The following is a 15,599-nucleotide window of genomic DNA, read 5'->3' as shown; positions in this document are numbered from 1 at the left end:
AATGGGTGTTCTTCTGCAAAAAAAATATAAAGGTCTCTCTCCTTCCCCTAAGGGGAAGCCATTAATTCTACCCTAGTGTTAATCTATTCCATCATGATGATATATCCATTAATGGATATCATATATCCATTAAACCTTCCACCCTCGCACAGAAAGAAATAACAATAGTTCATTGTTAAAAAGACTAAATGATGTATTTTTTTTTTAAGTAACTGATTATATATTTGTCTGACTTTTCCTCCAGGAGGCCAGACTCCACATGCTGAGAGTCCTTTATCTAAGCAGTCCAGAACCTCTTTTCCTTGTCACATAACTGGCTTCTCGCTTTCAGACTAACCAGAGCTCAGCCCTTGCCAGACTTAACCCTTTATTCCCAGCTGCAAACATGAGCCGTCACTGCACGGGTTCGGGGAGCAAGCTGGGGAACATGCACTCATTCAATTAGTAGCCCGTCGTGAGTTGGAAGGCAAATGAAAGCTGCAGACAGGTCCTGGCACAGCAGGGCACAGAGTGAGGAAACGGAGTACTGGGCTCTGGCAGCAGTACAAACAGCGTATTCAGTGACAAAAATCTGACTGCTTTGGCATGGAGAAAAAAAAACCATAATGCTCTTAATAAAATGAGTAATACAGTCCATACCTCCTTGGGCTGTTATTTCAGCTTTTCCTACAGATTGCACATATATTTACACCCAAGTCATGCTTGCAAAGTTATCTTTACTCAGAAGCATATATACTTTCAGCATAAGAATGAGATTGTGGAGCACAACTCAGCACCAAGGAGTAAATTCACATGTATATCCAATCATACAGTGGACAGCGTCCTGCTCGGGATAGATTAAGGAACCTTATGTAGGTGTTACGAACTTTGTGGGATGAGGTGCTGGAATGGGAGTCTTTGAAGGAAAGCCTAAAAAAGACTCCCTAGCTGTCAGCACAGCCTTGAAGTGAGAAATATAAAAAAGTGCCTTTATGATAGCATACAAATATTTACAAAAATAGTTGTAATTCCTGCATAGCCAGTCAATGGGCCATTCAGTGCATGGAAATTCCAGTAACAGGCTGAATCCTGGTCTTACTGTAAATGAACCACCAACCTAGTCTGCCAGGAAACGAGACCTTCCTGTCATCTGCACGCATTTTTAGAAAGAATGTGAAGCCACTACACAATTCATAATATTTAATTTTGCTGAGTTGTTATTAGTTCTATTTTTTTTTTTGTACGATTCCACTATGTCCCTGCTAATTTGCATGTCTACTAATAATATTAAATCCTTATTCAAAATCCCATGGAGAAAATAGCAAGCTTGTTGACATCCTTGCAGAGGATTAAGTATGACCTGAAACCCAGCGTCTTGATAAGCACTTCTGTGCCTTTCCACTGCTTTTACCTTATCATTTCTGACTTAAAAGGCTATTGTTATGACTGCAGGACTGCCAAGTTGTAATGCATGATTTTTTATGTACAGCAGGTGACTGGTAGTTAACATTTATCTCAAAATGAATGTTATTGTTTGTTGGGTTCTTTTTTCCCCTGCAGCTTTCCCTGGGAGGTTCGTGGTTTTGTCAGTGACAAGATGACAATTCATATTTTTACCAAAGGATCCAGTGAGTCATCCTGTTAACCCCGCTGAAATACATGCTTGCCAGTCATCCTGCCACGGTAAGTCTGTGGGATTTTGCATTCTCTCTGGAAATGTTATTCAGGAGTTAGTCCATCGTACACATTCGGTAGTACAAATAATCTTTATCTAAAGCAGTAACTTCTCAGTGATGACCACAGCCCCAAACAGACCAAATATTGCATATCACACCTATTTTTTTAAAAGTTATTAAAATGTTTTAGAGCAAATGAGAAGACTGACTGTGCCTCATACCATACTATTTGCAAGGGCTTGGTTTATTTGAACCTGGAGGCCGTGTAAGAAGGAACCTTGTGTGTTGCGGGAACTGATACAAAGGCATAATGTATCTGGCTTTCACAATGTTGCCCTGTGAGGGGATCCACATGCAGCTAAGAATGAGCATACCGTGAGTCATGATGGAAAAATTCGACATCCAAAAAAACCCAAATCTCCAAGATGACGTAACGTAGATTAGGTATTCGTACTGGTTGCCCAAATTAAACTCCTTAGTTATTTTGTCCCTCCCGAGAACTCCCAGCTCATCGAGCCAATGTCCTGTAACGTTCCAGTAGACGTGTAGGCTACTCGGTTCCTTTTCCCAGCTTTGTGCTATAGGAGAGTATGGCTCCCCTTGGGTTGTACTGCTCTGCAAATTGTCTTCATCTGGGAGAAGGGACGGTGCAGGCTGGTACATGACTCCATTGCTTTTCCCTGTTCTTTGGGTTGGGTTGGAGAAAAGGTAGGACATATTTTTGTTGATAAAGTCTCTCCTCCTTTTCTGCTTACTTGTTCTGCCCTTGAAGGTGATATTCTGTGGCATAGTCCAAGCAAACTGCTTTCTGCTTAAGTGTATTTTGCACACCACGCAACCTTATCTCACCGGAGAAGAGCATATGGCCTCGAGTTATTATTTGTTATTTCAGGGTAACTAGATGGTAACTGTACTGAAAACTTATGGCAACTCATGCGTTATCTCATGATAACATAATAAATAAACGGCATCTTCGCTGCTTCCATTAACATTAATGGAAGGAAAAACTCATGAAAAACACTGTCAAACCAGTTTAAATATGTCCCCATTTAGGATGCCCCAGATGCTTTACTGCTTCTACTTGTCTCATATGCATTTATATTATGACTGGGACTCCTTCCACATTTGACATTCTTGCCTTCAGAGCTAATGCCAGCTGCAGTCCTTAAGTCAGTCAGCATGCAAAATATTTTAAAATGTCCAGCTTAATAGAGGACTGTATCTTTGAATTAAAATAAAGCTTTAGCAAGATATCATGGAAATCATTAGTGATGCATATAATCTGTATGCAGCAAACCCCATACAGAGATCTAAGGGGAGAATTGCAATAGTTACTTTGAGCATCTCTGGGGTAACCCCCAAAAGCAAGGCTACTACAGAAGCTGACAAGACACTTTGCTTGATCTGTAAAAGGTCCCTTCGCAACCGATTTCAAGTGCAAACAAAGTAAAGACAATTGGAGCATTAAAGTCTTCCATATAATTATTGTAAAACAGACAAATAGGGGAGCAGATAAAAGCAAAGGGAAGAGAATGGAGCTAACACAGCTGCACAAGAACTATTTCAGATGTGTTCTGCTTGAGAATGCCAGCACATTGCAAACCCTTTGAAAATGCACTGAAGCAACATTATAGAGTATATAAAAGGAGAATCTTAAACAGTTTATCGGTAAAATATGAGCTAAATTTGATGAGACTGTCCTCTAGACTGTAAGTATCTGTTTCTATGAAAGTTGTGTGGAACATGAAAGCTATCATTAGCACGGCAGATTTTCTTCATTCAGATGTAAAGCCAGATCTGCTCTTATTTTTTCGATGAAGCTGGTATATGGCAGAGTGCAAAGAGGTGGTTCACTAAATCTTTTAGCATCATTGTAAAACCAAGCTCATAGCCGTTTGGTCCAAACCCTGCTGAAGCAAATTAGAGCCCCTAATTTCAATATAAAAATAAATAATAAAAATTAGCAAAACTACGTTGAATGATCCCACAGTAACTAAACATTTTTCCACATTGCAACCACTTCATCATCTGAAGGTGACCACTCAAGGACAAGTTGGAACTTGAATCATGGAAATATTTTTCTAACCTTATAGTAAGGATAATATATCACAAAACTTGACTAGGTCTGATCCATCTTATTCTGTGCTTCTTTAGCCAGTATATGTGAACGAAAACACCCTGGAAACTACTTCTCCTCATCGCTTTATCTGGCAGAGATCTTAAATCAGGCAGGATTCAGGGTCCATTGCAGTTTATAGTAACATTTTAAATCCCATAAACAAAAAACTAAGAAAAATCACTAGGAGAGAATCTCAATAAATTACAAATACTGATGAAGTGAGTGAAAAAAAAACCTCTTTTCAATACACAATTCAAAAGCTATTTGCTTCTTTCACTGCCACGGTGCTAGTGTTTATGCAGCCTTCCATTTGTCCATGTATGGACTTTAAGACAGGAGAGCGCTGAATGCGAAACACATGAAATGCTTTTAGGTATTCATGTGGAAGAAGTTACAGAAACTGAATTCTTTGACAGGGTGCAGCAGGGCCGACCTGGGGAAGGCTGGGACTGTGGGTACCGGCAAGTAAGAGCTCTCAAAGTCTGTGTCACATATATGGTTACCATAAATGGCATAATGCTGCTGCTGGCAAAGGGGCAGCGAGATACAGCTGCCTCCAGGGATCGTCCTCCATTGCAAACAGCACCGCTTCCCAAAGAATGAAGCCATTTTCCAGCCTCTTTTCCCATAAACTGACCCAACCCCAGCACTTGCTTGTGTTGGGCTTCGTCTGGCTGCTGTGGTCACGTGCGGTGAGTTGCCTTCCCTTCATCCCTTGATCTCTCTTGTTTTACACAATGCTTTGACTAATTGTAGCCTCAGCGCTGTTGCTGATTTATTGTAACTGAGGCTTACTTGCATTAGTAATAACTCCTGACGTTAGCCTGACCACCTCGGTAAATAAATTTGCCACTGCTTTAAGAAATAAGGTTCCTAATGACTATAAAATTGCCCGGAAATTGTTCTTGTTGCCAGACAAGATTAAGGAAAAGAAAAAGAGAAAGTCCTTCTAGGAAAGTGCAGGGTTATGCACTGGGTTGCAAACTGGAAGCAAATTAGTAAATTATAACCAAAAAAAGTTTATTTAGGTCTATCTGTAAATTAATTATATTCTTGACAACTTAATTCCTGTTTTTCCTAGGACATTTTCCTTACTTGTCAAAGTTGAAGGCATTATTTCAGCACAGAATTCTTAGCATTTATCATAAGGTATTTCTCAGACATTAACGTTGAGGCTCCAAACTCACAAAGCATCACCGGATTCTCCAGGAATCACTTTAGAGAAATGACATTTTGAGGTACGACTCTTCAACACAAAAGAGAGATTTACTGACATTACCTTTTCCCATAATTTTTAAATCTTAGTATATTGCAATAAAATCTAAAATAACTAAAAACATGTAGCAATAAAGGAAGGCTTCCTAAGCTTATTTAGGGATACTTCCATCTTCTGACTTTCAAAAAATGTTTGAAGAGGGTCCCTCTGCTAAAAAAGGGGATTGAATTTCAACATTCCCTTCTCTAAGCCCTTTCTTTTACATCACAGCATTAACCTTGAAAAGCTCTCTCAAAGTTTTGCAATATCAGACAAATCACATAACAAAAACTACTCCTTATACAACAATTCTGACAACTACAAGTTTGCTAGTAGCTCGTTAGAGGTGGTCTACCGTAACCTGACGTATCAATAACACAGATGACAAACACGGCAGCAGGAAAATGTACACAAAGACCTCTCCTCCCAGCCTTCTCGCTCCACCCAGTGGTGTGCTACTTCCAAAATTCACGGTGGCTTTCTGTAACGGCTATTTTTGATGATAAAAATGTAGTGGGGTGTCATAAGGGCTATGAAGGATGGACAGAAGTTTTTCATAAGAATAGTTTGTGGTAATAAAGGAATAAGCGTGGAATCATAATAATAAATAGCTAATGGTAAAGCCATAGACATGTAAAGTGGGCAGTGCTGTGGATGGCAATTTTCCTTTTCAGTTCAAATGTCCTATCGTCTAAATGCCTGCAGGAATGTGTGGATACAAATATATGCATCTTTACATGTTAGGTATATGGGGTTATATACTACGTAAACAATGCCAGGAACAACATGGTTGTGCCAGAACTATAGGACTGAATCCAAGACCTTCACACCATCAATTCAGTGGCAAATTAAACTTTGGTCCCGGTTTAGCCACTTTTAAAGCATGCGTTTAACTTCAAACATATGGTTAGTTCCATTCTTTGTAATGAGGCCAGAAAGGTGCTTGAAATTACATATGCTCTTGATTAGCTGACTTGGGAGCTGAAACTATAGTAGAAGTATGTGAAAAATAGCTCTGTAATATTCCCAAGCCATTTGTCGGTTCACAAAGTTGAAATTACTAAAATATTCCGGAATGTGGAATCTGAAGGCAGGGGAAGGAAAATATATGACAACATACATATGTAGTCACTACTGATTAAGAAACAACAGCGTAGACTTTTTGGTAGTGTTATTACTCAGTATGATATTACTTTATTTTTATTCTTGAGCTTTAGCTGAAAAAAGATGTTCTAGCCATCTGCCTGCAGAAACATTTCTCAACGCTGCAGCAGTACGTTTGCGGTGCTGGCAGATAACCCGAAAGTCACTTCTTTCACCCGGCTGGTGACTCGCCGAGCCGTTTCAGATCACACCTGAACACCACCCGAGTTTCGCACCTCCAGTCACTTTTCTTCAGTCCCTCCAAACTCCAGCTTTGCACCAGCCCAGCTGGGAGACACAGCTTTGTCTGGGCAGCGGTCCCGATTGCTGCCTTCCGAGAAACAGCCGCCTGCCTGCGAGGGATTCCACAGGTTTTCTGTGGAAAATATAGATTATGAAGTTCAGTGTCACGGTATAATTCCTATTCTGCTTGCATGCAGTGTTAAGGAACACAGTGACGTTTAGTTTTATTTTTCTTTTAGGTGCTTCAGGTAGTGTTTCAACAGCAATGATCTAAACCCCCTTGCTATGTAACAAATACTTTATTGCAACTATTTTTAAATTATTTTCAGTTTCCCTGAATTCTCTCCAAACTAAGCTTGCACAAATCCAACAGAAGTATTCTTAAAACAAGCCTTAACTACAACATGCAACATTAAAGGAGAAAGCAAAATTATAATGTTTGTGCAGAAAAAAAGAATTTTCTTTCAGTAATCAAAATTGTTTTCAGTATCTGTACCTCCATCTATAAGATGTCTGAACAGCAGCTTCCCATGGGTTGCGGATGTCCACGTCTGACTCAGGACAGTAAAGAAATGCCCCAAACAACTGTATTGACTAAAGAATTTTTGCTCTCTTTAGCGATGAAGGAAGGTCCTGCTATGTCCATAAATGTTCTCTTCCTTCACCTGTAGCTCAGAGCAGCAAACACAGCTTCAAACTCAACGCACCGAGGCACAGCAGCCAAGCACTGGGGTTAATCAGAAAGTTATCAGTAAATGACAGTATCTGCCTGTGAGTTATCATGCGATTTATGAAAGAGTATTGAAAAATGCTATGATAGGATTCAGCAATAAATCTTTCTGACTAACTGACTGAGCATTAACTACCACAAAAGAACGGAGGAAGTGTAAGCAGGCAAGCGGGGACACAGCATGACATGATGCCTGTGGATTCTGGAAGTTTTTTAGCCCTCTGAACTGTTTCTGTTCTGTAACACCGACATTAATGTCATTACACCTTGGACACCTAATGCTCAATGACGTTCTTCTTTTCTGCAGTTCCTTAAATTCATTACTTACTGTAATCACACCTAATTATATAATTCTATGATTGCGTTCAATTATATTCATAGTGTACATAAATAAAATTTAAAAAATAAAGCATTCAAATCCCCATTAGAAAAATTTAATTAAAATAAAGTTTGCATATGATCAATTAGAAAAAATTTAAAACGGATGTTGCGGGGTTTGCAACTTTTTCTTTCTCATTGTAAAATGTAAACAAATTATCCATGCTAAAGTCTATCTGCTTGCTAACTATGATGATATGAAGACAAGATACAATTTTAAACTGAGGAATTCCAGAGCCTGAGCTTTATCCCATGTATTCTACAGGCGCTTCTTTGCAGGCTTTCTTGTGAGGTTTTCGGGTATCAGTGCAGACTGGAAGGGGTTTTCTTACCGGTTCTGCAAACCATGACTTGCAGCATTGGTACATTAATGTAGGAACACGGTTAATGGCTTAGAAAGAGAAGCTTTTTCCTCAGAAACGTGGTGGAAACAGCTTGACAATTATTGAATATCCAGTTTTTAAACTGTAACAAGTGGCATTAAAGGATGCATGCGTGTAGATGATCCATAGAGGCTAAAGTACATCCAAGGCATATGGCTAGATAAACAAAAGGCGTGTTTCTGCTTTTTAGAAAAACTTCCCAGTCTTTCAGTAGTTTTAAGTATGTGAGTCAGTGCAGATAGAGGGAGATTTCTAGGCAGGATGGAAAGAATCAACTTTGCTCATTTTTGCTCGTTTTAGCTCTTCACAGTGAAATTCATTTGGAGTTTCATTATAACCGCCAAGTATCTCATGTTATTAACCTTTGAGTAGTTTTAAATGAAGTCTATATGGTTTACTGCATTTACTTTGAGTCATGGATTATACAATAACACAATGGTTTCTCAGCAGGATTAAAACCCAAGTACATTAAAATTCAATTAAAAGCCTGTGACAAGTGCAGTGGTTGACTCAGACCGTTAACTGGGAATGTGTCTCTCTAAAATGAACTGCTTTGTCGCTGCACCGAGGAAGGAAGATATACGTTTGTTATAGCGTAGTGAAATGTCGGGCTCTCTTGTATTTGAGCAAGGTCTAACATTTTTCTCTTAATTTCTGTTTCTCCCTAGTTAGCCAAGCGACATCACAATGACTGAGGACTTAGACCACAGATTCAGCAGTCTCACCTGGGATCAGATTAAAATCCTGGATCAAGTTTTAGCTGAGGTCATACCTATTCATGGGAGAGGAAATTTTCCAACACTGGATGTAAAGCCGAAGGATATCATTCACGTGGTAAAGGAACAGCTCATTGAAAAGCAAATCAACGTTAGAGATATCCGCCTGAACGGTTCGACAGCCAGTCACATCCTAGTGAAGCAGAACGGAACCAGTTACAAGGACCTGGACATCATTTTTGGGGTGGAACTTCCAAGTGAGCTCGAGTTCCAGGTTGTTAAGGAAGCAGTTCTTAATTGCCTATTGGACTTCTTGCCAAAATGTGTTAATAAGGAAAAAATCACTGCTCAGACCATGAAAGATGCCTACGTGCAGAAGATGGTCAAAGTCTCCACCGACCACGATCGCTGGAGTCTCATCTCGCTGTCAAACAACAGCGGCAAGAATGTAGAATTAAAGTTTGTCAACTCGCTCAGACGGCAGTTTGAGTTTAGCGTGGACTCCTTCCAAATCATACTGGACTCCATACTAAATGTTTACAGAGCAACAGACTGCAAACTGACAGAAGACTCTCACCCCACTGTCATCGCCGAGAGTATGTATGGAGACTTCAACGAAGCAATGGACCACTTAAAATACAAACTGATTTCCACAAGGAGCCCGGAAGAAATCAGAGGAGGTGGCCTCCTGAAGTACAGCAATCTCCTGGTTCGTGACTTTAAGCCAGCAGATGAGGCTGAAATTAAATCTCTGGAACGTTACATGTGCTCCAGGTTCTTCATTGATTTTCCAGATGTTGCTGAGCAGCAAAGGAAAATTGAGTCATATCTGCGCAACCACTTCATTGGGGAAGAGAAAAGCAAGTATGACTACTTGATGACTCTGCGTGGAGTTGTAAATGAGAGCACAGTCTGTCTCATGGGACATGAACGAAGACAAACTCTGAATATGATCACAATTCTGGCTTTAAAAGTACTCGGAGAACAAAATATCATCCCAAATGCAGCCAATGTAACATGCTATTATCAGCCTGCTCCATATATCAGTGACAGAAACTTCAGCAATTACTACATTGCTCACGGACAACCACCTATCATCTACCAGCCATACCCATTTCACATACAAATGCAAAGCGGCATGGTTTAGGAACACGATGACCTCCTCAGCACTTACACTCCTCTCTCTTTCCAGTTCTCTCCGTAATAAAGGCCTCATTAAAGCAAGTTTTATCATCACTTTTGAGTTAAGGACATATTTTTGTGCAAGTTGCCAAAGTTATTTGGTTGATCAATGTCTAAATCACTGTTAAGCAGATCATAAAATAAGTGAAACGGCTATCATTCATGAAGTATTTATACCCCTATGTGTGTTTGGGCTAGACTTTTTTTTTCAACGAAAAGAGAAGGATATAAATTATTCTAATTTTATAAAATGAAATGCACTAAGTTCTGGGGTCTAAAAAATTCCTAAGCAAAATTTAAATAATGTAAATGAAAAATTAAGCCAGTAAAATACCTCTCAGTAGAAATGCCTGATTTTAGAAGCGATAGTGTTCTGGGTACATTAAAGTAGATCATCCATCAGTTATACCCGTGCAGTTCCAGCAACATTTATTTGCAGCACCTTTTGAAAATAGGCATTGATGGGCTGTCTCTTGGTGGTTTGAGCTCTGCTTTACAGGCTCTGGTCACTCTTCAGGTCCAATTAGAGACGTGAGGTCCCTCTCCTCACCAGAGCACTGTTCAGTAATGGTTAGCAGGAAACATCCCTACCAAGAGCAGACTCGGCATTTTTGCGTATCCCAAATTTCCACTGATCCGAGTGAGAGATTTGGCTGCTTAAGTAATGCAGCGTTGGACCCCAGGATCTGCCTCACAGATCATGAAAGTTGTAAGAGATACAACCATTCTGAATAAATTGGTCTTGAAAAACAAGGTAATAGAATGAGAAAGAAGGTGAAAATTGAGCACATAGGGCTTGCTTTCTATTGCTAATTTGTTATCGATCAGAGATGCTTTAATGCATAATAAACGGAGTCAGGAAAAAACCAAAAAGCCCAGGACTGCGTTGCTTTTAGGTGAATTAAAACAAATCCTTGGCAGTGGCGTTTGAAAAAAATATTTTATACTAGCAGTGTCCTGTATATGTTTAGATACCCGCACACATACACTAGTAGCAAATGAAGATTTCTCTTACGATCAGGAAGTAAAACATTAGTTACAAGTCTTTGTGTGTGTGAGTGTTTACCAAAGATGAGTTTTAAACATGTCACATAAGTGCCTCCCTGTGCCAGTTGCTCCTTGAAAGTCGCAACGCTGTTGGCAATCACGCTGGAGAGCTGCTGAATTACAAGAAGGGAAACATACGCCCTCGGTACTCCACCGATGGGTCGCAAAGTGTTCGTAGCACTGAAGGTCAGAGAGGTCTGCACCGTTTTGCTTCAGTATGAGCAGGTTTGGGACAGATGGATCGAAGGCGGTCTCACCGAAACTCCCTCGGTTTAGATGCTGAATATGGTACGAGAAGGAATAGTAATGAAAAGGAGATTTGGAATGGGTGCGGTTGTAAACTTGGAACAGCCAACTGGAAATGCAAGCGGTAGAGTTTCTTACATCTGACGCTTAACACGTCACTGTGTCATACTGCGAGTTCGTTACTGGTACACCACTGTGCATCCTCTGCGTCACCTTTAGAAACACTGACTACGTTTTATCTATTTGCAACAGGTGTCAGGTCTTAGAAATTTCTGCTACTTGGGAGTGGTTGGTTTGTTTTACACAGAGATATGCTACATACCACTATTTTAAATCAAACATTTCTAAAAACTCTAAGGTCTATGAAGTCCTGTTGCCAGTGAAATGTAGCTTTCCTTTTTCCCATTGTATGCCTGTACAGTAGAACAAAGAGCTGTTTAAAGACAACTTTGCTGACCATCATCATTAAAGTAAACTCTTTTCTGTAAAATATAGTGCAAAAAACAATGTTTCTGCAACATGAGGAGGGTATACTAATCTACTTGGAAGCTGACTCATTTTGTGATGCCTTTCATGAATATAGCACTATTATTTTTGCTGATTTTTCAAGTATGTCCAATTCCATGTCTAAAAGCACACTTTATTTCACTTCCACTAGTATCCTTCCATTGGCTAAACTGTATTAATTAAAATTGGCAATTCTAATTGCTGTGTTATCAAATACGATAACACTATATTTGCCTGTAAGCACTTCTAGGGAATTCCCCCTGTCAGAAGCAAAATGGAGTGAAACGTGGTGGATTTTTATTTTTTTTTTTCTTTTAATTGAGCTGTTTAGATTACAAAGGGAACCTTTAAATGTGGTTTGGTATTTGCCAAATTAAATAGCACTGTGAAATTCTCTAAGAGCCTTATGCAGGTTATGTCCCTGCTAACGCCTGTGCTTCAACACTCAGCTCGTGTGATCTGCAGGGCTGAGGAGCCGAAAGCTGGACTGGGCGCAGCCGGGACTTTCAGATGAATCTGTGGGAGTTAGGCATCCAAATGGCTTGAGTTTCAGGAGGAACTGGGCTCCTAAACTCCCTAAATTTGTTCGAAGATCTTAGTCCGTCTGCATTGACCTGTGACCTTAATGTAATGTAGCTACATCGACTTACTACCCCTCCACTCCTGGCTTCCTTGCTTGCTGGGTGGAGGAATGGGTTGATCTTCTCAAGAACCAGGAAACAGGCCAGCCAAGAAGGGGCATTTTCAACATGCCATGTGTAGCCAATGAGCCGTTACCTGGAGAAACAGTTCAAAAAGTTGGTTTTTAACCCACAGGTAGAAACATGTATCACCCTGTATAAAGGACCAGAATCCTTTTTTTGAATCAGACGTTGTGAAAAGTATCAGGAATGGTGAGCTAGCTCTGGATTTGTATAAACCAGCCTGTCCACTTGTACAGCAACTGTTTATTTAAATATATGTATTTAATTCTGTTACGCCTCTGTTTATACATCCAGGTTAGGTAAGGAAGGACTCAGCCAAAGTCCATGGAGTTAGTGGGAAGAATCCACCTAACTCTAGTGGGCTTTGTGTGAGACCCCGGAAAAGAGTAAAGGACTTACGTGAGTACCTACAGGTAAAGGTACAAAGACATCAATATGCAAAAATGTCTCAGGTATAAATAAACCCTTTAAATTCCTTGAAAAAGGTCTTGTATTTCTTACCTAGAGGTAGTTCAGTTTTGAAGGTTAAGTGAGGTTTATGATTTTATATATAGTTACATATATAAAATCTCACATATCTACACATACACGGGCAATTAACAAAATCTGGTGGTTTTAAGTATTTCCTTCCAAATGTTATATTGACAGCTGGCAGCAGTATTTGACCTGGGGATTTTTTTTTCAAGGTAGTAGTGATTCTGTAAACTAATACTAAAAAGGGGATGATGTTGTATAGACTGCTGCTTGCAAAACACTGATATCGATACGTAAGACGAAATATTGTAAGCTCTTCTCCAGTTGTTACAGATTTTACTATGTGCAGATATAAATCCACAAAGAATTGACAGAGTTTTCTCAGTACCAGTCTCCTGAGCTTCATGTTTACATTATAATTATATCTTGTCATTACAATCTGTTCAATAATTATAATACCTGGAAATTGTAATGCTGATTTTATTTAATCACATAAAACTTCTTAAGGTTTACAGCTTAAAGTAATCTAATGTTGTCAGGACCTAAGTGTTAAAGTTTCAAGTGCTTTCCTAAAAAATGTCATTTGAGTTTTGTGTTCTATTGTAAAAGGTCTATTTGAAGCGTATACTTTATGGTAGTTCCTTTAAAATGTCATTTGTGAGCTTTATACTCGACACATCACAAAGGTTTTTGCAGTGGATAAAAGAAATGTAAAACTGTCCTCAGTCGAGATGTTCTATCGTCGGTTGCGTTGCACTGAGCCAGCAGATCCGTGCAGTAATGGATGTGAGGTACCACCGCGCCACTGCAGTTCTCTAGCTGTGTAATTTGACGGATGTTAGAGGAGTTACAGCAACATAAATTCGGAGTTACACAGGTGTGCATTCAACACGGTTTGCAGAAATATCTGGAGAAAGGAGAGCAAAGAGAGTCTGGCAGGTCAGCATGATCCTTACAGCTCAGTTTTTGTTTGGTACGTTTTTCTGTTAACCTAAACAAACGGAAAGGTATGCAGGACAAAGCTGTTGCAGATGAAGGAAGAAGTATTTCACTCAATGTGCCATCTGAAGCTGTTGAAAAAATATTGTCATGCTAAAAACGTGTACTAATCACATGAATTTGTAGGTCATTAGTCCACAGTGTTGACTAGTGCCTTTGGGTATTTGGGGAGTGATCATTAAAATAACTTTCTTGTTTAATGCATGGTTTGCTTGTAATACCTTCGTTATTCTGGTTGGCCGTCAATTCTAGCATGCAAGACTTCTTCTAGCAGCCAAACTGGCATATTATAACTGCAAGAGTGCTAAAGATCCGGTTACGGTTCGTTAGGTCAATAAACCACCAACGCAAATTTACCACTGATCCGCTGTCAGACCTACACTGACGGTTACAGAGCTACCGGATTCTCATGAATATCTTTGATACGTTTGAATGGCTCTACGCTAGTTGTCAAACAGGCTTGTGTCAAATAGTCACATTTTAAGTGCCTAGACATATATATTTATATAATAAAAACATGACTGTCTGCTGGGTAAATAAAATTAATACTTAACTTGACAAATGATTTGACTTTACATATGCCTAAAAATACATTTTACCTACGCTGAATGCACATTCCCATAAATCTAAACACATGTTTATCCAGGCTGTACAATTTCTGTTGAGTATGAACACGGCCAATGCCAGTGATGTTGGACCAAGGTCAGAGAAACTCCTACAAACTCTGGAGTTTTCAGTTGGGCGACATAACCACATTCATCACAGTTAGATTTCTGGTTGCTTACTTGGATTTTCTGGGGGTTTGGATTTTGGGTGTGCGGTTTTTTTGGTTGGTTGGTTGGTTTTTTTTGTTTCATGGGCTGGGTTTTGGACTACTGCTTATTAATTCCATCACATTTTTTAAAAAGGACGAGACAATATTGTTCTTTCTTCCTGGGGGTGTCAATACACCGTTAGATCCTATGGACCCTCCGGTGCCTCACAGAGGAGGGGAAGGAACGTGCCAGAGGTTTTAGCCCCATGTGAGAGCTCGGAAATTCCTGACTTGGGTGTTTATTGCCTTTTAGCCTCTTGCGCATTGACTGCAGTAAAGAGACTCGCTGCAGTTCGCATACGGCAAAGATGCCGCCATTTGGTGGAAATGGGGAGGAAAAGCAGCCGGGATTGGTGTGCCTCAGCAGCCTGGGGATGCCGGCGATGCTCCCTCGCCCACGCCAGCCCCTTCGAGCTGCGCCCCAAAGCCCCTTTGCTATCAAACGCCTGAAGAGATTAAAGGGATGGGAGGGGGAATGGCAATCTGTTGTGCAGGGGAATCTGCAAATCTCCTCTCTGCTTTAGTGACACTCATAAATTGACTCAAAATGGTCTTCGATGTTTTACCACTTTGCTTCATGCGTGCGTAGCCAGCTCTGCTCCGTTCTCCCTTGGGCTCCCGGTGCTGTCCCGAGCTCTGGGTGCGGGGGGGCAGCGAGACACCCACAGTCATGGGAAACCTTTTTATTCTTTTTTTTTTTTTTAACATTGCTCAAAACATGCTCTTTCACCTGTTTTTCACAGTGGAATGGATAAAGCCTTCCCATTTTTTAACCAGTAATAACCATTTAATCATAATTTCATTTCCTGGCCGTTTCTTTTATTTTATACAGCCAGATTTTCAATAGTCTGCCTCTTAATAAAACGGTACGGTAGGTGGGGAAATGGGAAGGTAGCCCACATAGGGGGGTTTCCTTTCCTAAAATATTCACCAGACACTTTCCCGAGGAATTAAAAATCTAAGGAAATACATGAAAGTAACGGAGGGCTGTTTTGTTTTCTGGT

General features: G+C 40.1%; 1 protein-coding gene across 1 annotated transcript; it reads left to right on the top strand.

Annotated features, from left to right (window-relative positions):
- Nucleotides 1-1,570: 1,570 nt before the first annotated feature.
- FAM46D (family with sequence similarity 46, member D) lies at nt 1,571-9,842 on the top strand. The gene is made up of 2 exons (XM_009326640.1): nt 1,571-1,662; nt 8,575-9,842. The coding sequence occupies exon 2, from the start codon at nt 8,594-8,596 to the stop codon at nt 9,767-9,769; it is 1,176 nt and encodes a 391-aa protein (XP_009324915.1). The 5' UTR covers nt 1,571-1,662; nt 8,575-8,593; the 3' UTR covers nt 9,770-9,842.
- Nucleotides 9,843-15,599: the final 5,757 nt, after the last annotated feature.

The sequence above is a fragment of the Pygoscelis adeliae genome, unplaced genomic scaffold, assembly GCF_000699105.1.
Source record: "Pygoscelis adeliae isolate BGI_AS28 unplaced genomic scaffold, ASM69910v1 Scaffold216, whole genome shotgun sequence".
NCBI lineage: Eukaryota > Metazoa > Chordata > Aves > Sphenisciformes > Spheniscidae > Pygoscelis > Pygoscelis adeliae.
This window is presented reverse-complemented; position numbering and strand designations above follow the sequence as displayed.

Coding starts and splice junctions, on each gene's coding strand:
- FAM46D (XM_009326640.1), top strand. CDS start 8,594: ATGACTGAGGACTTAGACCACAGATTCAGCAGTCTCACCTGGGATCAG.